We start from the raw sequence: 26,122 nt of genomic DNA on the forward strand, positions 1-26,122 counted from the left end.
GTGTTCTCCTACTGTGTCCTTCTATGCCCCGAGAAAAAAAGGAGAGAGAGAGAAAAAAAAAAACCCCACCTACTACTGATGAGTCTCAATTTCAGCTGCAACATTGAGAGTTTAGGTTCAGAATTTGGGCCCCTTAGTACCAATTGAGCATTGTTTAACTGCCACAGCCGACCGGAGTATTGTTGCTGACCATGTCCATCCCTTTATGACCAGTGACGTCCCTAGGGGGGGCCAGAGTGGGCCCTGGCCCCCCCCCCCCCCCAACATTATGCTGTGCCCCACCTTGTGTATTTTGCTCGGGCCACCACTGGAGTAACACAGTTTTTCCTGAGAGGAAGAGCATTCCCAGTCAGCTCCTGCGGGGGATTCCTCCCTCCTCCATCTGCTCCTTCCCCTGCATTACTGCTGCTAGGTGACCAGAAGGGGGCTTGGCTCTCTATAACCAATAGTACCAGCCTTCCCCCTGCATTCACCCATAATGTCACCAGCAATAGGTCCTAATAAACTGCTGCCGCTGCCAAGGAGACAGATGCCAGACCAGCGCTGTCAATAGCAGTGACAGGACAGCTGGGGAAACCCCACAGTGGTAGAACACCAGGGCCCGGTGGGGCAAGACAACCTTTGCAACCCTGATAGTTCTCCCACTGCTTTGGACCCTTATATTGTCTTACTCTGCAAGCTGAGTAAGGCCTCCTACACACTGGATGGTTTGCTAACTCTTTTAGCCTCCTTTCCTCTTGGCAGTGGAGTTTTGGCAGAAAAAATGCTTGTAAACTTGTGTAACGCGTTTAGGTGTGTCAAGCTCATAGGCATTAATTAATTTCATTGGCCAGAAGAATAGTTTCTTCTGGCCGCCATTGAAATGAATTAATCACTTGCCGACCACCCTCCGCATATATACTGCGGCAAGATGGCTCGGATGCGCAAACGGATGCCTCTCTTCATCGGATGCGATGAAATTTTGCACAAACCAATCAATATACGCTTATTGCAGGTTTATTTTTACCACAAATATGTAGAAGAATACATATTGGCCTAAACTGATGAAGAAATTCGATGATTTTTTTATGTATTTTTATTTACTTTTTGGATATGTATTATAGCAGAAATTTGTGCTTGGAAGCATGTAGATTATCGGCCAATTTTTTTTTTGGGGGGGGGGGGGGGGTTGCTGACACAATTTGGCACTTTGGCTCTAGATGACTTGTCCCGGTGTTTTATCAATATGGGTCCCCTATCAGATAGTGCTCGGCCTGGACTGCGCAATCGGAGATCACGGAAATCTCTGAGAATGAACATCTGATCCATCAGCTGGAGTTGGAGCATGCCCAGTTAACACGCCACTTCCTTCCCGATGCTTATCCACGTCGTTCGCTCTATCAGTTGGGGGACCCATCTCGATAGAACAGCGCTGCCTGTGACTTGTCTTTAAGGTTCCCCTAACGGGGAAGTTCCTTCAAGGACTGCGCAGGCGCAAACTTGCCGACGGAAATCTCCGAACCTCGCCCGGCATCCAGGCTCATTCTTTAACATCCCCGTGGATTGGAGGATGTTAAAAAAAGAGCCAGGAGGCCGAGCGAAGCGAGGACGTGAGGCCGACTGGCCACTTTCCTCGAAATCCACGTCGCCCTGGATGCTGGCCGAGGTTCGGAGATTTCCGTCGGCAAGTTTGCGCCTGCGCAGTCCTTGAAGGAACTTTCCTGTTAGCCGAACCCACTCGGCAGATCACATTGCGCCTGCGCAGGAACTTTCACGATAGCCGGAACTAGCTCGGCAGATCACCTGCGCTCACTCAGTACAGAAAGGGGCGGATATGATTATAAGAGGCCGCACTCACTGAATACAAGAAATTTATGATGGCCAGTGCTCAATAATACACCCGCCCCTTTGAAAAAAACATCCGCCCCTTGCTGTATTGAGTGAGCGCGGCCAGCGCTGTTCTATTGAGATGGGTGCCCCATCTGATAGAGCGAGCGGCGTGTTAACTACAGCTGATGTTCATTCTTTGAGATTTCCGTGATCTCTGATTGCGCATGCGCAGTCCAGGTTGGAGATAGGGGACCCATAATGATAGGACACCGCCACTGTTGGGACACAATGGTTGCCCCATACCTGACATTGTGGGGTTGCACGGCCCTGAACGCAGACCGTGGGAGTCTATGGACACACACCCCCATAGATGTCATATTGCATCCCACCTGATAGAAATAGGACTGTATGTATAGAGAGCCTGTCCTGTGACCCCACACAGATGAATAGGACTTTCATATAACCATACACGGTAGTAAACCCCATGTGAATGAGGCCAATGAGCTCAGAAATGAACTGAGGTGTGACGTCTGGTGATGACACAGAATGAGGAGTGTATAGAGAGAGGTGATTATGTAAGGCGATGAATGAATGGCTGTGGAGACCAGTGTCCCCGGTAGGCGGAGGAGAAGAGGGGCGTGTCTTCCGGTGACGGTGCCTCATACAGATTAGAAGACGTCTTGTATCGGTGAACATGGCTCGCCTGCCTTGTCTCCTCACCCTTATGCTGCTCCTATCCGGGGCTCTGGGCGCTCAGGCCACCCGGAACCACCGGGGACACGACAAGCAGAACAATTCCTTCCGCAAGGCGGCCACCGGCTTCTACCAGACCATGAGCAATGTGTTCGGGGAGGAGAACGTCAGAGCGGTACAGAAGGTGGGTGGATGGGACCGGGAGGGGGGCTCCGCACATGGCTCCATTATCCCCCCCACATAACCCAAATCCCACACAATGTATCACTATGGTGGGCACTGGCCTTCCTCCTTCCTTCCTCTCATCGCCTTCATGCAATACATTGTAACAGGAGCTGTGTATGCTGTAATCACCATGCAATCTATAGCAACTTCCATAGATACTCTGCACACTGCTATGCTTCATCTCCATACAGATCAGCCATGTATTGTATGATGTGTGTAATTTTTTTTTTTTTTTTTTATATATATAAAAAAAACCTCTCAGAAAAAGCCAGTGTCTTTGGCCGGTGTTTCCCACCAAAACCTACAAAAGTTTATTTTCGGGCCGGTCCACTTCCGAACATGGTGCTGGAAACTAAAACCTGTGTTTCCTGCACCGTGTTATAAGGGCACCACCCCGGCGTTCTGCGGCCAGTTATATGGGCACCGCCCCGGCCTTCTGTGGCCAGTTCTAAAGGCACCGCCCCGGCCTTCTGCGGCCAGTTCTAAAGGCACCACCCCGGCCTTCTGCGGCCAGTTATAAAGGCACCGCCCCGGCGTTCTGCGGCCAGTAATAAAAACCCCCCCTGCGTTCTGCGGCCAGTAATAAAAACCCCCCCTGCGTTCTGCGGCCAGTTATAGACACCGCCCCGGCGTTGTGCAGCCAGTTATAAAAGCACCGCCCCGGCGTTCTGCGGCCAGTAATAAAAACCCCCCCTGCGTTCTGCGGCCAGTTATAGACACCGCCCCGGCGTTGTGCAGCCAGTTATAAAAGCAGCGCCCCGGCGTTCTGCGGCCAGTTATATGGGCACCGCCCCGGCCTTCTGCGGCCAGTTCTAAAGGCACCACCCCGGCCTTCTGCGGCCAGTTATAAAGGCACCGCCGCGGCCAGTTATAAAGGCACGGCCCCAGCATTCTGCGGCCAGTTATAAAGGCACCGCCCCGGCGTTCTGCGGCCAGTTATAAGGGCACCGCCCCGGCGTTCTGCGGCCAGTTATAAAGGCACTCAGTGTTCACCTAATCAAGTGTGTTAACTTAATGACATCCCCCAAACACAGGTCACACATGCTGGCATCCGATCACATGGGAGTGTACCATGCGATTTGGTTGCTTTGCGTTTTTGTAAAGTAGTGCATGTAGTAGTTTTGGCGCTGCTGGCCAGAAATCGTACTGCACCCGGATCATATGTGTATCACACAAACGCATTCCTGTGTTATTCATGGTGTGAATCGGCCCTAACCCAGTACAAGGTGTGGGAGGCCTCAACTGTGGCCCCTGACACACATGCAAGCCATATGTGACAGAAGACTGGCAGACTTTCAGACCACCTGGAAGAGACAATTGGAGACTGTAGAGCGCCAACAGGCATGGCTGTAAGACTCACTACAGGAGATAGAATGGGGATGTACTACAAGAGACTGCAGGAGAGCACAGATGACCTGGGGGGTCAACTCTAAGGCTGGGTTCACACTAGTGAATGAGTAATAAGGGTTTCCCCGCATCCAGTTCAGGCAAAATTTGTTCCTGGAACAAGGACGCGCTGGACCCCTGCTGCGAGCCACATCCGACAGCACCGTGAACCTAGCCTAAGGCTTCATGTACACCCTGCCTACGTTGGCCGTGGGAAAACGTGAAACCTTTTCTATGGCCAGCGTTCAAAACGTTTCTATCCTGAACAAGATTCTTCTGCATTCAGGAGAGGGAGCTTGAAGCTCCCCTAACAGCAGCAGCCCCTAAACCCTGGTAGAAGACCGTGTACATTGACACATAGGCTTTTGCTGAGTTTGGGTAAATGAAATGGCAAAAGCTCCTAAACTTAGAGGAGTTCCAGCCTTTTTATGTTTATTAAAAGTCAGCAGCTGCAAAAAGTGTAGCATCTGACTTTTAATAAACAGACACTTACCTGTTCCACGGTCCAGCGATGTGGCCGCCAGGAGCTTCTTTTCTAATCTCCCCCCCCGCCTCCATTCAGACTGTGGGCATCCGGCCGTGACAGCTTTCGGCTTCACGGCTGGGCACACACTGTGCCTGCGCGATTCACGTTGCGCACTAGGAGTGGACAGGCGATCTCCTGGGACCTGTCATGTCACGTGTCCCAGGAGATTGCCTAGAGGGAGGGGTCGCCTAGGAGGAAGTGGGACAGGAAGTCCCACTCCTACCGAAACCCCCACTCCCCCCCAAAAAAAATGACATGCCAAATGTGGCATGTAAAGGGGTGAGGAGTGCTTAAAGCGGAAGTTCCACATTTAGGCATTGTTAGTGTGCATTAAACCTAACCCAAACTCCAGTGAACTGATGTCTTGGTCTTTCCCCACCCCGCAGCCCTGGTATTTACCCCCCCCCCAGTGCTGCCGCCTTCTCATCGTCTACTTTCCGCTGGTTGCTACAGGGATCATTTCAGGGTAGAGAGGGGGGAGACAATAAATAATTTTTATGATTATCGACCAGCTGCTGCAATTGTAGGGCTCTAATGAGGAAAGTGGCAGGGTCTGCATTCTTTAGACACGGTCTCCCCAAAAATTACATTTTTGTTGCAGGGGATGCTCAAAATCTGACTTGTGTCTTAGTGCAGACTCAAAAAATAAAAATCAATAAGCCAATCACACACGCAGGACATTACATATCTGGGGGGCATTCTGTACATGAAAAGATGACAGCAATGTGGTTTGAGAAGGTAATGAAATATTGTAATAACATTCAATTATGACTTGTGTTACAACTGTATATGCTCTCTCTATATATCTTTATAATATTCCATAGCTGCTTATAGCAATAAGGTAATTTCTGCCCAGTCTGGCTGAAAATGTTATACTTTTCTTCAAGTGTTCTAATAAAAATAAACAAACATGAGCTTTGACTGCCGCTTAAACTAAGCTAGGATTAGAAGAAAAGTTTGTGGCAAATCATGCTCAGTTTTGCACCTCCCTTTCTTCTATTCACAAGGTCCCATTTATTTAATTCTCACTGTCCTTTTACTTCATTTAAAGATTTGGGTCGAATAAAGTTTTCCCTTTTCTTCTTTTTCATTTGCAAATGAACATTTAAAGGGGTTGTAAAGGTAAAAAAATGTTTCCCCTAAATATTATTATTATTATTATACAGGATTTATATAGCGCCAACAGTTTGCGCAGCGCTTTACATCAGGGAAGACAGTACAGTCACAATACAATTCAATACAGGAGGGATCAGAGGGCCCTGCTCGTTAGAGCTTACAATCTAGAAGGGAGGGTCAAGTGGAACAATGGGTAGTAGCTGTGGGGGATGATCAGATGGACTCAAATGCAAATACAGTTGTTAGGTGTGGGTTGGATAGGCTTCTCTGAAGAGGAGGGTTTTCAGGGATCCTCTTAAAGCTAGTAGAGAAGGAGATAGGCGGATAGATTGGGGTAAGGAGTTCTATAGGCTTGGAGAGGCTCTGGAGAAGTCCTGGAGACGAGCATGGGAGCAGGTGATGAGAGAGCTAGAGAGTAGGAGGTCTTGAGAAGAGCGAAGAGAACGATTAGGTTGGTATTTAGAGACTAGGTCAGTGATGTAGCTGGGGGCAGAGTTGTGGATGGCTTTGTAGGTAGTAGTTAGTAGTTTGAATTTAATTATTTGGGTGAGTGGAAGCCAATGGAGGGATTGACAGAGAGGAGTAGCAGAGACAGAGCGGTTGGTAAGGTGGATAAGTCTGGCCGCAGCACTCATGATGGATTGAAGGGGGGTTAGAGTATGCAGAGGTAAGCCAATGAGAAGGGAATTGCAGTAATCAAGGCGAGAGATGACCAGGGAGTGAATTAAGAGCTTTGTGGTGTCATTGGTTAGAAAGGGGCGTATTTTGGAGATGTTGCGCAGGTTGAGGCGGCAAGATTTGGACAGTGATTGAACGTGAGATTTAAAGGAGAGTTCAGAGTCCAGGACTACTCCTAGGACCTTGACATGTGGGGATGGGCTGATAGTTGTGCCATTAATTTTGACAGAGAGATCAGGGGAAGAGGCACGTGGGGGAGGAAAAATGATAAGTTCCGTTTTAGATAGATTGAGTTTGAGGAAGTGGTGCGACATCCAAAGTGAAATATCTGATAGTAAATTAGTGATACGTGAGGAAAATGAAGAAGTGAGTTGAGGGGTAGAGAAATAAATTTGAGTGTCATCAGCGTAAAGATGGTATTGGAAGCCGTGGGAGGCTATCAGCTGACCCAGGGAGGAGGTGTAGATTGAGAATAGGAGAGGTCCAAGAACAGAACCTTGGGGGACCCCAACAGAGAATGGAAGAGGAGAGGAGGAAGTAGAATTGTAAGTAACGCTAAAGGTACGGTTGGATAAGTAAGTAGAGAACCAGCGAAGAGTACAGTCACGGAGACCAAAGGTGTGAAGTTTTTTGAGGAGGAGTGGGTGGTCAGCCGTATCAAAGGCAGCAGAGAGGTCCAGGAGTAGGAGCACAGAATAGTGTCCCTTAGTTTTGGCCGTTAGTATATCGTTTGTAAGTTTTAGGAGAGCAGTTTCTGTGGAATGTTGAGGACGAAATCCAGACTGAAAGGGATCAAGAAGGTTATTATCAGCAAGGTGTACGCTTAGTCGGTTGTAGACTAGACGTTCAAGAAGTTTGGCTTCCTTTCTCCTATCACCTTCCAGGACGGCACACCTGAGAGATGAGGGCTCCTCCCCACAGGAAACACAATCAATTGACAGCTTATAAGTCCTCACCCTTCCCCTTGATCCCCAGTATTGATTGTGTTTCTCCCGAACACAGCGCCATGGAAGGAACAGGATTACTGACTGCAAAAGATTCAGTTCTTTACATTCAGGCATACCAGAGACATTCCCTAGACCTGAACCCAGTAGGGTTATAGGACACTAGAAGAAGGTCATAAAATCCCCTATCATGATTTTTTAGTAGGAACTAAGGGGTTATGCTCCTAGGAGTTTTTTGCTTGAAGATGCAGCATCAGAGCTTATCTGACTGGTTCACCCAATCCGATAAGTTTACAGCTCGGTATGTATCCTTCATGTCACCCCCTTGGACGAACTGGATGTGACTAACCAATATTCGTCTTTTACTCCTACTATAGAATTAATTCTCTGTAGTATGGATCTGCTTAACTTAAAGGAACACTAAAGTCAACATTTTTTAGTTTTTTAAAATAACAAACATGTTATACTTACCTCCACTGTGCAGCTCGTTTTGCACGGAGTGGCCCCGATCCTGGTCTTCTGGGGTCCCTCGGCGGCTGTCTCGGCTCCTCCTCGCAAAAGCTTTCCACCTTCATGCGAGCTCCCTCGCATGGTGGAAAGCTTTTGCGTGCGCGTTCCAGTGATACAGCAGCGGCCATAGACTGTATCACTCGGCCCCGCCCCCCAGCGCGCAGCGTCATCGCTGTGATTGACCGCAGCGCCCGCCAATGGCTGCGCTGCTATCAATCCGCCCAGCCTAGCCAATCAACGGCCAGGCTGGGAACCCGAGAACATCACATGGACGCGCTCGGGAATTTCGAGCGGTCAGGTAAGTAAAACGGGGGGGGGTGTTACCATCGGATGTTTTTTCACCTTAATGCATAGGATGCATTAAGGTGAAAAAACATTTACCTTTACAACCCCTTTAACCCTCATTTGGTACCAAGAGGTACTCATCGGTGCTTGGAGTGGATTATGGTCTCAAACACTGGATATTTATGAAATACTGTATTTATTGGCGTATAACACTCACTTTTTTACCCTGAAAATAGAGGGTAAACTGTGCCTGCGTGTTATATGCAGGGGGCTGTGGAAAGTTTTTTCCCCGACACTTTCCTTTTTAAAGTTAGGGTGCGTGTTATACGCCGATACATGCGGTAGTTTCTCTCAGTTCTTACCAGGCTCCTTTCTGCGTAGTTTTAATGCATCTACCTGCAGGGTTATAAGGAGCCTGGAGATATAGAACACTTTCACATCTGACATGTCGGCATTCAGATGGGAAGAAAACCAGAAGTTGGGTATGCTTGGTTACATAACAGAGCCTGGGGAATGCCCAAGGGGAGACCGGGCCTACTTGCAGAGCAGCCGGTTGACCTGTCTAACAGTGTGCATTGGAGACAGGGGTTTTGTCTCCGCTTTTCCTGGCGCATGCGTGAGTCGCTCCAAGGCACCCTGTGATCCTGGCACTGAACAATGAGTGTCCCCACAATGGAGGCACATGCAATCTGATGGATGGGGGGAGGTGGACTGAAGGGAGCCACCCCTCCTTGAAGGTGCAGGCGCACACCAAACACCCTGCTTGGTTACATACCTGTCCAGTTCTTTGAGCCCAGGGAATTAGCTTCCCTTAATCTATTATCCTTAAGGTGGGTTTCTTTCCTTTTCACCATGGCAAACAAAAAGGGGACCCCAAGGATTGTCTGTCAGGAGGCCTTTTTTCTAACCATTCTCCTGAACAGACTAGTGGTTTAAAACCAGATGTTCTTTGTTGACCAAAGTAGTTCCTTGTTTCACAGAACAAATCTCTGACTAGTCTTTTTGGTGGTCCTATGCAACAGTTAGACATTTTTGACCACGATTGCTAGAATGTTGACACAGTCCATCTTTCTATCTTAAAATCTGAGAGCCTGTGAATTTTTTTTATCTTTAAGAGCCCATGCCACCTAGATCCTGCATCCGAAGAGAAGGCAGGGGCATAGGTGGAGCAGACCTGCAGGTCAGTTACATGATCCAGCTAAGATACCTTCATTACGCACTAGTGAGTGGAGGTAAAAAAAAATTCAAGTCAAAATCTGACATTTAGCAGAAAGGCCTTGCAGGCGGGGGGTCCCACCCTAAAGTAGGCCTGTTGGTTCCTTTATTATGCTCTCAGGTGTGCCGCCCCGGGAAGGTGATGGGAGAAAACCTACATTTTATTTACCTTTTGCAAACCCTTTAATACAGGCCGTATTACGGTACAGGTGCCGTCTTACCCAAGCCCCAAATGTCCGTGGGCGCGATCCTGCAATGCTTTCTCCCAGCTCTTGTGTGCTCTTCATCGGATAATTGATAGCAGCGCAGCCATTGGCTCCTGCTACTGTCAATCAAATGAATGACGCGGGCGGCGGGGCCAAGTCATACTCAGCGGCTATGGCTGCCGAGTGTATGACACTGGAGCGCGCCCTCAAGCTAACCCCCTTGGGAGAGAGCTTCCCAAAGGGGGGGGGGGGGTTAGCTCTTGTGGGGAGGAGCCGAGACAGCTGCCGAGGGACCACAGAAGACAAGGATCGGGGCCACTCTGTGCAAAACGAACTGCACAGTGAAGATGAGTATGATGGAATGTTTGTTGTTTAAAAAAAATTAAACCTTTACAACCCCCTTTAATATAATCTCAGCTGCAGCCTGTAGGCTTTGTAGAGTTTTGGAGGGGCTAAAACCAGCTTGGCCCAAACAAACTGTCCCTCAAATATTTGAGGCCGCAGATGTGCGGTATAAATTGTATGTAGCTGAGACTACATATACAGCATTACTGCCCTGTGCCCTCGGTTTGAGCCGAGACTGCCTGTCTCCTACCAGGAACACACTAGAGTCTATCTAATCGGTGCCTAGCCATTCAGAGAAAGCAATTTGTTCTATCAATGAATACACTGCTCCTTCTGATTGGCTGAGTCAGTGATTGTGACCTCATCAGCCCACCTCTCTGACTCAGCGGCGCCGCTTTGATAGTGTTTTGAGTATGAGATTGGAAGTCTTGGCTCGAACCCAGAACACACTGCGATATACTGTATGTGGCCTGAGCTATATAAATTGTATACTGGACATCCAGTGGCCTCACATGTTAGCGAGGGACATGGTTTGTTTGGGGCAAGCTGGCCCAGATGGACTATGTAAGGCCCCTTTTACATAGGTTGTCTGATCAGGCCCACCTGTCATCAGTTTTTCAGGTGGATCTGATCGGACCTCCAGTCACTTCTATGGAGCAGCAGATGTCAGCAGACACATGTCCAGTGACCCTTGCTGCCATCCGATCCTGTCCACCACAGACTGATAGTTTTCCTATTCCCCATCCGTCCGATGGATCGCATAAAAGCGGACAGGCTGTCTGTTTCCATCTGCTTGCCCCATAGATGAGAGCGGGACTGTGTCTGTGCCAGCTCTTCATAGTGGAGCAGACATGGACCTGTCATCTGCCTGCTCAGTGGGGATCAGAGAGATCCCTCGCCTGAGTAAGTGGGTTCCACTTGGCAGAGGCGCCCGTGTGAAAGGGGACTAAAGTGCATCCAAAGATGGAGTTCAGCTTTAACTGAACAGCCACTATCCAGTTTTAGTAAATCAACCCCTCTGTGTCTGAACAATGCAGGAGGTGGGGGCAGTGTTGTATATCTGGTGGTCTTGTAGGCTCATCAACCCTTTTTTATCCTCATCTCTAAGATTTACCAACAAGTCAGTCTTATTATCTTTGTCCCTGGAGACTGCCCTTTTTATCTATCATATGGGGATCCATGGAGCGCCTGAATTCATAATAGAAACACTTTGGGTTCACATTGGAGCGATTTGTCATGCAATTTGAGAAATCTGATCGCATGACAAGTTGCAGCCTATTGGAGGCAATGGCACTGTTCCAATCAGTGTGACACCGCTTTTGTTGCGCCGCACCGATTTGCAAAAGTAGTTTCTGCACTACTTTTGATGATTTCAGGTGCGACTATAATGGACCTCTGTGCATGAAGCTACACAGATGTCTATCAAATAGCATCTAAAATCTCGCTGACCTTGCTACTTTGAAATCGCCCTACTTCAAGTGAAATGGGGCGATTTCAAGGTAGCAGCAAAGTGATCCAGGGCTTGGACATGCTTCAGATAGTGAAACTAATTTTTTATATCTTCTATCGCAGTCCAGCAATGTTTTCTCCACCCCCAAGTAAAAGTCCCTTCTTCCTTCCTCCTGTACTTCCCCTTGCCTCGCGCTTTCACCAATTTCCTTTCTGTACTCAAGCCCCTGGTCTTCTCTGTGCTTCTTTTCTTCATTCCTACAAATGATCCCCTAGATCTGGACCGTGCCACTTCACCTAAACACATCACACCATTCAATCGAGATCTCTTGTTTGCGCTGCTCTTTTATGTGCTGAATAAAATAACATACTTTAGTTATGCAGCGGTGTAACGGAGGCGATGTGTAAATTTCTTTCTTTTTTTAGTCTGTACCCTTTAAATTCTGCTTCATTTTCTGCTGACTCACATATATTGTAGTTGAATATATTATCAAATTCTTGCTCAAAGTCTCTTCAAACCTGTGTGTGGGGGTGTTTACAGAAAAATCAGCTTGGCATTTCAGTTATACATCGCTCCCTCTTGTGGTCAGAAGTAGAACAGCGGCAAAAATGTGCAGAAATTTTTCCTCTGATTTAAAGCGGGAGTTCACCCCAAAATATTTTTTTTAAATTAGATTGATGCTCATTTTGTCAAGGGGAATCGGGTGGTTTTTTTTTTTTTTTTTAAATCGAAGCAGTACTTACCGTTTTAGAGATAGATCTTCTCCGCCGCTTCTGGGTATGGTCTTCAGGACTGGGCGTTCCTATTTGATTGACAGGCTTCCGATGGTCGCATACATTGCGTCACGAGTAGCCGAAAGAAGCCAAACGTCGGTGCGGCTCTATACGGCGCCTGCGCACCGACGTTCGGCTACTTTCGGAAAATCGTGACGCGATGTATGCGACCGTCGAAAGCCTGTCAATCAAATAGGAACGCCCAGTCCCGCAGCCCATACCCGGAAGCGGCGGAGAAGATCGCTCTCTAAAACGGTAGGTACTGCTTCAATTTTAAAAAAACTACCCGATTCCCCTTGACAAAATGAGCCTCAATCTAATGTTAAAAATTAAGTTTTCGGGTGAACCTCCACTTTAAAGAGGAAGTAAACCCTCCGAAGAAAACCGAAAAAAACAAACCCTGCGAGACAAAGGCATAATGATCTAGTATGCATATGCATGTTGTCCCGGAGTGACTTCTGGGTATCACGGCTCCGATGCTGTGAGTGGTCGGAGCCGTGATGACGTTACTCCCACGCATGCGCGCGGTAGCGGCACAGTACAACTGAAGCAACGACACATAGTGCCATTGCTTCTGTTGGCTTAAGTGCGCATGTGCCACATGACGTTGACACATACAGGAATATCTCCTAAACCGTGCAGGTTTAGGAGATATCCTTGTTAGCTACAGGTAAGCCTTAATATAGGCTTGCCTGTAACATAAAGTTGGAAACAAGGGTTTACAACCACTTTAAGCTGACCAAACTTTACATCATTAAAATCTTTTTTGTCAGAAGCACACAGAAGTTCAGACATGTCTGAGAATTTCTCTTAAAGTGGATGTAAACCCTCACAGCCTTAGATAATACACAGAGGAAACAAATCTCCCTACATAAGTTTTACATCTATATCTGCCGTCTTCATCTTTATATACTGTTTAGAAAGTGCACATTGTGTTAAGAGATTTTCACACTGCAGTGAAGTCTGGGCATACAGCCAAGACAGCTGATTGGAGGAAAAGCACACTTCCCCTATTTTCATAGGTAGACTTTCAGCTCTGTTGAACCATTCAGGGCCTTGCTAATCTATTTATAGAATCCTCCCCAACACAAAACTCAGGCTGATTTTATCATATGTGATGGAGAACTTGTCAAGAGTTATCAGGCTGATAACAGAATAATGGAGCAGGAGACGACTACTGGACATGGGGCCTTGAGGAGAGATAACCACTGCCCAGCTCCAATTTCATGTATCAGGTTTACAATCCACTTTAAAGTGGATGTAAACCCGAATTTTTTTGATGTCACAATTAGGGTTGTACCGATACCGATACTAGTATCGGGACCGATTCCGAGTTTTTTCGGCGGTAGTCAGACGCCGATACCCCGCCCCGATACACAAATAGAATACTTAACCCCCCCCCCCGCGCCGCGCCGGAGCCGCAATTCGCCGCTGCGATCCGCCACCGTTACGCCGCTGACTGTGTAATACGGGCGGGAACATTACAGCTTTGAATAGCTGTAATGATTTGCGCCACGCATAGACACTCCCCCTTGCTCGGGTGAACTGTCCAATCCCGAGCGAGGGGGAGTGTCTATACACGCAGCGTGGCGCCAATCATTACAAAGCTATTCAAAGCTGTAATGTTCCTGGCCGGCCGTAGTGCTTTACACAGTCGGCGGTAGCAGGTAAGCGGGCCATGGCTGCATATGGGGGGGACACACAGCTGGATGGGGGGAGACGCACACGGCTGGATGGGGGGAGACGCACACGGCTGGATGGGGGGAGACGCACACGGCTGGATGGGGGGAGACTCACACGGCTGGATGGGGGGAGACGCACACGGCTGGATGGGGGGAGACGCACACGGCTGGATGGGGGGAGACGCACACGGCTGGATGGGGGGGGACGCACACGGCTGGATGGGGGGAGACGCACACGGCTGGATGGGGGGAGACGCACACGGCTGGATGGGGGGAGACGCACACGGCTGGATGGGGGGAGACGCACACGGCTGGATGGGGGGAGACGCACACGGCTGGATGGGGGGAGACGCACACGGCTGGATGGGGGGAGACGCACACGGCTGGATGGGGGGAGACGCACACGGCTGGATGGGGGGAGACGCACACGGCTGGATGGGGGGAGACGCACACGGCTGGATGGGGGGAGACGCACACGGCTGGATGGGGGGAGACGCACACGGCTGGATGGGGGGAGACGCACACGGCTGGATGGGGGGAGACGCACACGGCTGGATGGGGGGAGACGCACACGGCTGGATGGGGGGAGACGCACACGGCTGGATGGGGGGAGACGCACACGGCTGGATGGGGGGAGACGCACACGGCTGGATGGGGGGAGACGCACACGGCTGGATGGGGGGAGACGCACACGGCTGGATGGGGGGAGACGCACCCGGCTGGATGGGGGGAGACGCACCCGGCTGGATGGGGGGAGACGCACCCGGCTGGATGGGGGGAGACGCACCCGGCTGGATGGGGGGAGACGCACCCGGCTGGATGGGGGGAGACGCACACGGCTGGATGGGGGGAGACGCACACGGCTGGATGGGGGGAGACGCACACGGCTGGATGGGGGGAGACGCACACGGCTGGATGGGGGGAGACGCACACGGCTGGATGGGGGGAGACGCACACGGCTGGATGGGGGGAGACGCACACGGCTGGATGGGGGGAGACGCACACGGCTGGATGGGGGGGGAGACAAGTGCTGGATGGGGGGGGAGACAAGTGCTGGATGGGGGGGGAGACAAGTGCTGGATGGGGGGGGAGACAAGTGCTGGATGGGGGGGGAGACAAGTGCTGGATGGGGGGGGAGACAAGTGCTGGATGGGGGGGGAGACAAGTGCTGGATGGGGGGGGAGACAAGTGCTGGATGGGGGGGGAGACAAGTGCTGGATGGGGGGGGAGACAAGTGCTGGATGGGGGGGGAGACAAGTGCTGGATGGGGGGGGAGACAAGTGCTGGATGGGGGGGGAGACAAGGGCTGGATGGGGGGGAGACAATGGCTGGATGGGGGGATACATGGCTGCATCTGTGGGGGGACATCGCTGCATTTGGGGACACATTTTAAAAAAAGTATCGGTATTCGGTATCGGCGACTACTTGAAAAAAAGTATCGGTACTCGTACTCAGTCCTAAAAAAGTGGTATCGGGACAACCCTAGTCACAATGTACAGTATAAGATTTCCTATCATCTGTGCCCAGTCTTGTCACACAGAGTTAATCCAGCTCTGAGCAATCCTTTTATTGTTCAGTGAAATAAAAACGGACTTGCAGAGAAAAACCTTAGTCCGTTCCGCCCCCTTGCTGTGAGTGACAGGTTATTTACATATCTCATGCACTAGCTTCAGACAGGCATTCTTTTTTAATTCCCACCCCCATTCCTTTTCTGAAGTCATGTGGTTACTTTTCTGTTAGTGATCATAGCAGAATTTAGTGTAAGGAATACACAGGAAAAAATGCATGTTGACAAGGAGTGTAGAGGAGGGCGGGGAGTCTATTGACCTCAGGACTCCACCCACAGAGCTCCAGACAAGAGATCCATCCACAGAATCAGCAGTTTTTCCGTTCTTATAACAGACAGAGGGGAGACATTTGACAGGTAAGTATACATGCAGGAGGCATCTATATCCTTATAGATCAGCACTATGGCAGTAGTTTAGAAAGCATGAGAGTTGGTAGGGTTGTCCCGATACCACTTTTTTGAGACCGAGTACAAGTACCGATACTCGCCGATACTTTTTTTTTAATGTCATGTGACAGTGGCAGTATTTTTTTATTTGTTTACAGTGATTTTTTTTGTTTTGGGTGGGGGTGGGGGGTGGATTGTCAGTTTGGTGTGTGTGTGTGTTTGTTTGTTTTTTTTTTTTTTTTTTTTTTTCAATATTGCAATTTTTTTTTTTTTTTTTTTTTATAATCAGCCCTGTTGGGGGTCTTTGTAGAGCTATCATGGGTCTTAACAGACCTCTGACATCTCCCCTTTAAGACAGAGAAAGGGACTAAGGACACAGATTCCCCAGTCCCTTTCTCAGCAGCCTCAGCTAAGAATGGAGAGAAGCTCCTCTCCATTCATAAACTGAAGCATCGTAAACACAGGTTACGACGATGCTCAGTTATGTGAATGGACAGAGTCAGTGATCACTGACTCTGTTCATTCGGAAAAGGTAGGAGCCGGATTTAGTGGCTCCTAAGTCCGCTCTCCATCCTGACAAATTGAGGGGGGAGAGGACTAGGACTGCATCGACGGACGGGGGAGGGGAGAGAGGACTGCATGGACGGGGGAGGGGAGAGAGGACTGCATGGACGGGGGAGGGGAGAGAGGACTGCATGGACGGGGGAGGGGAGAGAGGACTGCATGGACGGGGGAGGGGAGAGAGGACTGCATGGACGGGGGAGGGGAGAGAGGACTGCATGGACGGGGGAGGGGAGAGAGGACTGCATGGACGGGGGAGGGGAGAGAGGACTGCATGGACGGGGGAGGGGAGAGAGGACTGCATGGACGGGGGGGGGGGGGGGGAGAGAGGACTGCATGGACGGGGGGGGGGGGAGAGAGGACTGCATGGACGGGGGGGGGGGAGAGAGGACTGCATGGACGGGGGGGGGGGGGAGAGAGGACTGCATGGACGGGGGGGGGGAGAGAGGACTGCATGGACGGGGGAGGGGGGAGAGAGGACTGCATGGACGGGGGAGGGGGGGAGAGAGGACTGGACGGACGGGGGGGGGAGAGAGAGGACTGGACGGACGGGTGTGGAGAGAGGACTGCATGGACGGGGGGGGGGGAGAGGACTGCATGGACGGGGGGGGGGGGAGGACTGCATGGACGGGGGGGGGGGGGAGAGAGGACTGCATGGACGGGGGGGGGGAGAGAGGACTGCATGGACGGGGGGGAGGAGAGAGAGGACTGGACGGACGGGGGGGGGGGGGGGAGAGGACTGGACGGACGGGGGGGGAGAGAGGACTGGACGGACGGGGGGGGAGAGAGGACTGGACGGACGGGGGGGGAGAGAGAGGACTGGACGGACGGGGGGGAGAGAGGACTGGACGGGGGGGGGGAGAGAGGACCTAAGAGGGTTTACATCCACTTTAAGGAAACCGTGATCCTTACCTGTTACATTTTGTAAAGAAAATAAACATGCTGCATCTGTGTGATTGTGCTATGCGGCAGATCCACCCAATCAGTTGTCCAGAACTCCCTTAGCTATCCTTGCTGAGCCTGTGCTGATACCACCATATCAATGAAGTCTATATGTTCCTAACTAGCTGGCCATGTTAAATTGTTGCATGTGCATATATCTGTAGCTGTAGGCGTTATGACGTTTTCAGATGAATTTCCTAATAACAGGCACTAAAATGACAGCTCCTTTCCCCTTTATTTTCAATGGAAACAGAAAATTGTCAGCCCACCGGTCAAACCAGTTACTGTTAAATTGTCTTTAGTCACTGTTGTGCAGTTAGAAAGATCAGTGCTGTTTTTCTGCTTGTTAGAAATAGGTAAAAAATGTAAAGTGGAATTCTAGTCATACCCTAACTAAGCTTAAAGGGGTTGTAAAGACAAAAATATTTTCCTCTTAAATTAAAGTCTGACAGTAGCTGATAAAGTAAAAAGTAATGTTTTGCATTATAACTAGTTTGATACCTGTTGAAATCGAGCTGTTTTATTCACCTCCGTCACTCCTGAATCATTATTCTCACTGACTTCCTGGTTTGCGGTGCGCATTCATTCTTGTTGCATCACGGCCTAATTGGAACTACAGTTCCTATTAGGCTTGGCCTCCATGCCTGTGAGGGATAAGAGAGCATCTTCACGCAGGGCTGTAGTTATGGGGAGGGGGTGAGCACATTCTGCTTTCCACCATGCAAAACAGCTCAGATGCTGGTAGAAAGCAAGAAGAGGAGAGACAGGAAATGGCATTTTCAAACCTGGATTACTGTATTTATGAGGTCTAAAGGAAAAACGAGGTAAGTGATATTTAAATGCTCTTGCTTACAGCAATCAATTGATCTAATAAAAAACGAACCTTTAGTGTTCCTTTAAACCTAGTACCACCCCCATTTTAAGAATCTATTCTCTATCCTGTAAAAGAAGACGCTTGTACTTCTAAAGCCCCTCTGGTCTGGTCCAAGCACTGGCTTCATTGTAGAGGAGAGGCTGTAACGACTGCAGAGCCTGGGCTATGGTGTCACCCATAGGCTTACTATGGGGCAGCCATTGTCTGTCCCTCCTCTACACTGAAGCCAGTGCTGGTCATGTGACAAGAGCAGCTTCAGAATAGGTATGTGTATTCATATGTTTTATTTATTTTTTCCAGAGTAGATACAATAGTCTTCGCTTTGGGGTGGGAGTAGGTTTACCCTTAGTTAGGTTTTGATTGGAATTACACTTTAATATCCTTGGTCTAGGCACAGGTTCACTTTAAATCTGGCCATCCTGATTTGGCAATCTGAGGCACATGATACTTTTATTGTTGTATAGATCATATTGTATGGTTCCTGAACGCAAATTCAGCCTTGCATCAATTATGGGTGATACTCATGGGTCACTAGATCTTTTATGCCTTGGTCAAGCTACTTACTACTTTCTCTTTTCTTCTAATAGTTCTTTTTGCGACTAACGGAGAGGTTTGTGTATGGAGTAGATGTTTTGGTGGACACGTTATGGAGAATATGGACCGACCTGCTTGATGTACTGGGAATTGATGGTGAGTTATGTGAAGCATGCCTGTAAGCATCATTAACATACTGCAGATAAGAGGTGTCAGATGATATTGCAACGTTTTGTCCTGCCTTGGTGGACTGAAAGCATTCTATCACTGCTGCCTAAAAGTAAATCTACCGCTGTAGAAACTGCGTACTTGGCATTATCAGGAAAGGGAAGGTATGTTCAAGCACTCCTTTTTTCAGCCTACCTGTAGTCCAGCCTTGGCATGGAACTCATTTGGGCTAGTTTTGCTAAAAATATTTTAGAATTCTCACACAAAGTGTGAATATTTACTTAAATTATCTAATCGTGTACACGTGAATTTTCAAATGATTTGATAATTCAAGTGAATATTCAGTCAAGTTATTATGAGAACAGAAAAAAACTTAACTCAAATCAACCTGAGTGACATAAGGAAACTGTAGCGCTACTAAATAACTAAAATAATATAAAATGCAGTGACATATAAACTCAATAACACCAAGTGACAAGTGATAAAAAGTCCATAAAATAAATGATGAAAAATGTATTGTTTCTGTAAATCTTCCACCACACCACCGTGCTGTCACAACTCCCCTCTGAAAAACGCACTCGCCAAATTAATCTGTCGTTCACTCTCGTGTTAGGCTAAATTGCTTGTGTATGATCCCACAAATGGAAAAAACGAATCTCAACAGGAACACCGTGATAATTCTCGATAGTTTCACATATAAAGACAAAAGAAGTGCTCCAATAGTGTAAAATTGTACCACCAGTTTAATGCAAAATCACAGCAACACTTCAATCATTAAACTTGCATGTAAAATTTAAAAAAATCAGCTTCAAATAAAAACCACAGCAAACATTTGTGATTAGTTGGCTCTGAGGTGTGTGCTTAGTTGGTATAATCTCACCACACTCCCGAGTCCCGGCTCACCAGGGCATGGCTACAGTAACACTAGCTTCACTGACTAGAGACGCCGCTGCTGTCAAAACAACATACCGTTATTGTGAGCCGGGACTCTGGAGTGTGGTGAGATTATACCAACTAAGCACACACCTCAGGTCCGCTGTGGCCGCACAGTGCTGATCCTGACCTCCCTGGGGCCCTAAGCAAAATGACATGTCTCTTTAAAGTTGAGAAGCGCGGGGGTGGGCTGCCGAAAATGGCATGTCACATTAAAGTTGAGAAGCGGGGGGAGAGTACTTCTTACCTCTTCTCCCATGCAGCCAGCGGGGTGAGGGGCCAAAAATGACTTCTAACCAGGTGGGGTCTCTAGTAATTTGGGGGGCCCTCCGCAGCTTTGCGAGGCCCTAAGTGGCTTGCATACTGAGCCTATAGGGTGGATCGGCCCTGGCACAGCAGAGCCAACTAATCACAAATGTTTGCTGTGGTTTTTACTTGAAGCTGATTTTTTTTTTATTTTTATTTTTTTATTTTACATGCAAGTTTAATGATTGAAGTGTTGCTGTGATTTTGCATTAAACTGGTGGTACAATTTTACACTATTGGAGCACTTCTTTTGTCTTTATATGCGAAACTATCGAGAAATATCACGGTGTTCCTGTTGAGATTCGTTTTTTCCATTTGTGGGATCATACACAAGCGATTTAGCCTAACACGTGAGTGAAAGGCATATAACATCGCTGCCGCAGGTCACCACGGGTGGCCGTTCCTTCAGAGCGCATGCGCAAGTGATGTCATTAACTGCATGTACAGTAAATATCTCCTAAACGGTGCACGTTTAGGAGATATTTATACTACCTATAGGTAAGCCTTATAGACTTGCCTAATCTACACTGCTCCTAAAGCTCCCCTGCCCATTGAAATCAATGGGCAGCGGCACTTTGCGGGTGCTTTTAACCCTTTATCTGAAAAGCGCTTCTAAAACAACGGTAAAGCGGGGCTACAATTAGCGGCGCTTTACCGCTAATGTGGCTGCGGTGTCAGTGTGAAAGGGCTTTTAAGTAGCTTTCTTGAAGCCTTTAAATTGCCCATTTCACTTTGGTGACGCTCAACACAAATCTTGGTATATGTCGGCAAAAAAATAAATAAAATTTAGTACATCTCCGCATCACATGTACATTTTCATGTTTTTGTTCCTTTAAAGACCCTCTCAGTACAGAACAATACCTGTAGATTTGTCAAAAAATTCACTCATCTTTAACGTGGTATTAAACCCAAAAGCAAACTCCTATTATATTGCAGCTTGCCAATTCTTAGATGTGATGGCTGTATTAATTTTCTTTTTTAGGCTTTCTTCTATTTTCATCTTGTAATCAAGCCAGTAAGTCTATTTTTCAACAGAACAAGCTCTCCAGCAGAATGCATCAGTTACTGAGATGAGTCAAACGATTTGGCACTAGCAGAGGCGCTTACAATTATCAACTTTTGTTTATTTGTATTAAACCTTTATCCCAAAAGAGAAAAATAAATGTTTTCTGTAACAGCTTATAAAGTATTAGCTGGAGTTTGGCTTCAATTTGGTAGTGTATTTAAATCTGCTAGTACATCTGGCCAGCCTGTCACCCCCCCCCCCCCCCCCCCCCGACTGACAAGGCTGTGTTCCAAAGGTGCCCCCTGTCCTCCTTCATTCAGAGTGGTACTCTAATACAGGAGGTGTGTTACTGGCCAGATCACCAGATGAAAACAGAGGGGGGGGGGGGGGCAAATAATGCAGTCACCACACCCAAGGATTGGTAAGCTGCAATAAATGCATTTTGGTTTTAGGTTTAATACTGCTTTAAAGGGGTTGTAAAGAGAAATATAAAAAAATAACATGTTATACTTGCCTCCACTGTGCAGCTCGTTTTGCACAGAGTGGCCCCCCGATCCATGCCTTCTGGGGTCCCTCGGCGGCTGTCTCTGGTCCTGCCCGCAAGAACTTTCCACCTTCATGCATACTCAGTAGGAAGTTCTTGCGGGCGCGCTCCCGTGATGCAGCTGGCGGCTATAGCCACTCACTGTATCACTCGGGTCCGGCGCGATTGACAGCAGCGCGAGCCAATGTCTGCGCTGCTTTCAACCCATCCACTCTAGCCAATCAACGACCAGGCTGATCAGCGAAGAGAACGTCGGGGGCGAGCGCCACAGGTGAACGGGCTCAGGTAAGTAAAGCGGGGGGGCGGGGGGGGTGGTATTGTCTAAAGTTTTTTCACCTTAATGCAAGGTGAAAAAACATGTACCTTTTTTAGTGTCGCTCTAAGCCCTGCTCACAGCATTTATGTGGATTGAATGATGTGAACCCTTCCATTTGTCTAGCTAAACTACTCAACCGCTCCCAGACCTCTACAACACGAAGGCTAATCATTCTGCAGTTTGCAATAAGAACTGGGAGGGCCCTTTGAGATAACACTGGAAGTGTGCAGAAATTGCAAAAGAAAATTCTTCTTAGTAGTCTGCAGAGCATCATAGCTGAGATCAATGGATTTTGGGTGCAATGTCGGGCACACTGCCTAGAGCTCTCTGCCTGCACCGCTGTTGCCCCCTAGAGATGGGTGTAACATGTTACTAATGTTGAACTTGGACTTTTAAGTAGGCAAATTAGTCATTTAATTAGTTATTTTTAAGTTGCCCAACGTATACTGAAGCTGCTAATTCTGGTCCGGGCAGGTAAGCTTCAATGATTTCTAGTCCTCTACTCTGTATGTAGTATTTAAAATGTAACCTAACACTTATTTATTTTTATATTTTCCAGCATCCCACTTTGCCCACTACTTTAGCCCAACAATGGTGGCCAGTAACCCCACCAGGGCACTTATGCTGGTGGTTGCTGTTCTTCTGGCTTACTGGTTTGCCTCTCTGTTCCTGGGATTTTTCTTCTACATCCTGCATGTAATATTTGGACGGTTCTTCTGGCTGGTTCGAATCTTCCTTTTTGGACTGTCCTGTGTGTATATCCTACAGAAATATGAAGGAGAACCAGAGCATGCCATGTTGCCTCTATGTTTTGTCGTGGCCATCTATTTCATGACTGGACCCGTCGGCCTTTACTGGAGGAGGAACAGTAATAACAACCTGGAAGAAAAAATTGATCACTTGGACAACCAAATAAGGTTATTGAATATCCGTCTTGGAAGGGTCATAGAAAGTCTGGATAGAGCCAACGACCAATGATCTCCTTGTGTTTTTCAGCCTACACCATCTCCGTTTAGTACATAAATCACTCCTGTTTAGTAACACATTCTTTGAAGTAGTTTCTTGCAAAGAAAAATGCGTAATGTAAACTTGATTGGCCATGTGACAACCTCGGTGCCCATATTTTTTAAAAAACCTTTTTGGTTTAGCTTTAAGTATAACAAAAAAAAGTTAGTATTACAGGTTCTTAGTGCTAAAAGTTCACTAAGATTTTCATAATACTTTGTTTTTGTTCTGACTTTTTTTGTAAGTCTGATTTTGTCCTGAGGTAGCGGTATTTGGCTTATTGTTTTGCCACCCAAACAGGTGACATGCGTAAGGTCACTCAGACAAATAAACCTGATCACATGTGATGCGCTAAAGGCTTCTTTTATACACACCTTTTCCTTGGCATGTAGAAGCACAATAAAAGTAGGATTTTTTTTTTTCCTATTTTGGTTTACATTCTCTTCAGTTTATGTGCATTTACATGCGTGTAAATTAGTTAACATTAGTTTGGCATAAATGTATGTGAACATGCAGTTTACATGCACTTTAAAGGCCTCAATGACATGGGCGCTGTGGCTCTGACCATTTGTTCATGCGATAACCACTGTCTGCATTCTGGAACCGCTCACCTGTCAGAATTGGACAAGTGTCGGTGTCCACACAGCCACTTCATCCATGTAGAGTTGCATGGGTTGCCTGCTCATAGTTGCATGGGCTCCAGCCACATTAACAAAATGCACTCTGTATGAGTCACAGCGCCCATGTGAATGAGGCCCTATCCAAAAAATCGGCTAACTATAAAAACATTTGTTTTACTTGGTACAACCCACATGTTGTACCTAGCAGCTTGAAGTTGATAAATGATAACTACTTTTTAGTACAGGTATCCATTAACCATTTAAACTGCAGATTTCTTAACCTAAAGTTTTGCTACACCGCACAATATTGTAGCTCCTTGCTGGTACTGTAAATGAGGCCTCATGTAGGGTTTCTTAAATGCGAATGCCACCCAAAATTGAATTGTAAATGGAACCTGCTAGGATATACATATTCGGGGTCTGTCATTGCTGACTTGTTTTTTGAAGTGTCACCCTAATCTTGTTTGCCTTTGAGTCACCAATCTAGAACAAGCGTGTGCGTATCACTTGTCCAGGCACCTTAACATGTTTGTTTCAGGTCAGTGACTCGCCAAGTAGGATTTATAGATCTTTTTGTACCTCTACAAGATTATATAAAAAAATACTTTACAATATCCTACCAAGTACAGTCGATCAAACCCCATTAAATAAAATTAAAAATGTAGGCGCAACACACTTCATCCACTGTTATGCAATATGGTAAATGAAGTGTGTTCAGCCTAAACCCAATTTTATTTAATGGTGTTTGGGCAACTCTACAAGATTCCAAAGGTGAGATATTGCCAGTAGTTTCCCCTCACTGCTGCAGGGAGTGAAAAGGCAAATGATGATGTTGCAGTTCTGCAAAGGTTTTACCATAGTGTAAGCTGGAATAAAAAATGTTTCACATTGTCCAGCTTAAGGCTAGGTTCAGGTCTATGGGTGCGGGAATCAGTGATTCCTGCACCCACAGCCAAACGCATCGACCCCCCATGCATGTAAAATCGCAGTGCGGGTGCAGGAACGGCAGGGAAATCGAATGGTCAAAATCATGCATTTAAAAAATAAATAAAAGTGCATGTGCCTTTTTCTGTGGGTAACACAGGCACAGCAGCTCATTCATTGGAACTGGCTGCTGTGCAATGTGACGCCTCCTGTTAAGGCCAATTAGGAAGGAATAGAGACACAAATCGGCACTGAAATATTAATCTGAAGTCGCTACAAAAGAGAAGACTGCTGAAGACAATGCAGTTCATGTTATACAGCATTGATATTATTGGCTGCATTTGGCATTAAATTATTTCACATATTGGCAAATCTGTAGCTGATTGAAATGGTCAGCCACTTTTGAATAACTTCAAATCATGCCAAAGTGATGTAGATCGTCCTCTATTTCTGTCCAGCATACAAATCATAATTTAATACTTAAACTACTTGCCATAATTGCAAATCTCTCATCCTCATTTATTGCATATTCTAGAAAAAAGGCGCCTGTGTTGTCTTCGAACAAATCATTTGAATCTGATTGGCTGCTAGAGGCAATACAAGCTGTTAAATTTCATACATTGAAAAATGAAGACCTGTGTGCAAGGACAGCCATATCTATTTTAGTGTATGGATGGGCATTAGGCAAGATGCCTTTAAATATACAGCTATTTCAGTGTGCCATTATAAAACCTTCCTTTACATTCTGTTCTAACTGTATTAAATACTAGTAGATTCTTCCACTTGGTTGGAGAAATCTTTTGCAATATAACAATCATAGATGAAGATAGAAGTTCATCACACATTGCATTTATAACAATCGATTATGAGAAAAACACATTTTGTACCTTTTTACCTAAAACTCCTCAGTTTTAGTAGTTCTATAGAGTTTTATTATACTTTAAGTACCAACATTAGGCTATTTGAACCCAGCTGGGATGGGATTTCCCTAAAAGTGATAAATATACAAAAAAAGAAGTGTGAATATTATGTGCATCTGTCAAAGCAGCTCACTGCCTAAAGAGTATCTTTTAACCTGCTGTCAGTATCTATATGTCTGATTTCTGTAATCTCAAGAGTTTTAGATGTGCTTTTTTTTAGATATACACGTGTTGGGTATAATATTTTTAAAATTGTTAGGAGGTGTTTGCTGTTGTGTTTTTTTTTATAAATTATTGGTTTCCCGCTTGTGCGAAGTGCTTTCTACACAGTGCTGTGGACCTTTTTATTGAGTGCATATTTAGTGTATGCATATCTTGTGTACAGACAATTCTGTGCTGTAGCCACTCTAGTTGTTTGTGCCACACTTTGTAGAAATATTGTTATTTTTTTATGAAAGGATTATGCTGTGTATTTGTTCCTTTTTAATATACTGGTCTAGGATATAGTGGTGAATTGTTTAGTTTATAAATTTGAAATTGGTTAAAATATTAGCAGCTGAATGTTACCAACACTTGTTGCTGCTTAAATCTTTCTCAGGGTTTGATAAGCAGCAATAAATTGGATTTTTTTTAATGTTTTATGTATGTACACTGTTTTTGGAACCTTTATTT

The 26,122-nt window shown here is 47.0% G+C and overlaps 1 protein-coding gene across 1 annotated transcript; it reads left to right on the top strand.

Moving 5' to 3' along the window:
- The first annotated feature begins 2,445 nt into the window (after positions 1–2,445).
- On the top strand, positions 2,446–26,091 carry LOC120935078 (BRI3 binding protein). Its single transcript, XM_040347365.1, has 3 exons — positions 2,446–2,686; positions 18,762–18,864; positions 22,541–26,091. Exons 1-3 carry the CDS (start codon positions 2,504–2,506, stop codon positions 22,957–22,959), a joined length of 705 nt encoding a protein of 234 aa, XP_040203299.1. The 5' UTR covers positions 2,446–2,503; the 3' UTR covers positions 22,960–26,091.
- Positions 26,092–26,122: the final 31 nt, after the last annotated feature.

Source organism: Rana temporaria, chromosome 1, assembly GCF_905171775.1.
Source record: "Rana temporaria chromosome 1, aRanTem1.1, whole genome shotgun sequence".
NCBI classification, from domain to species: Eukaryota; Metazoa; Chordata; class Amphibia; order Anura; family Ranidae; genus Rana; species Rana temporaria.

Coding starts and splice junctions, on each gene's coding strand:
- LOC120935078 (XM_040347365.1), top strand. CDS start 2,504: ATGGCTCGCCTGCCTTGTCTCCTCACCCTTATGCTGCTCCTATCCGGG. Junction 2,687..18,761: donor ACGTCAGAGCGGTACAGAAG/GTGGGTGGATGG, acceptor TTCTTCTAATAG/TTCTTTTTGCGACTAACGGA. Junction 18,865..22,540: donor TGATGTACTGGGAATTGATG/GTGAGTTATGTG, acceptor TATATTTTCCAG/CATCCCACTTTGCCCACTAC.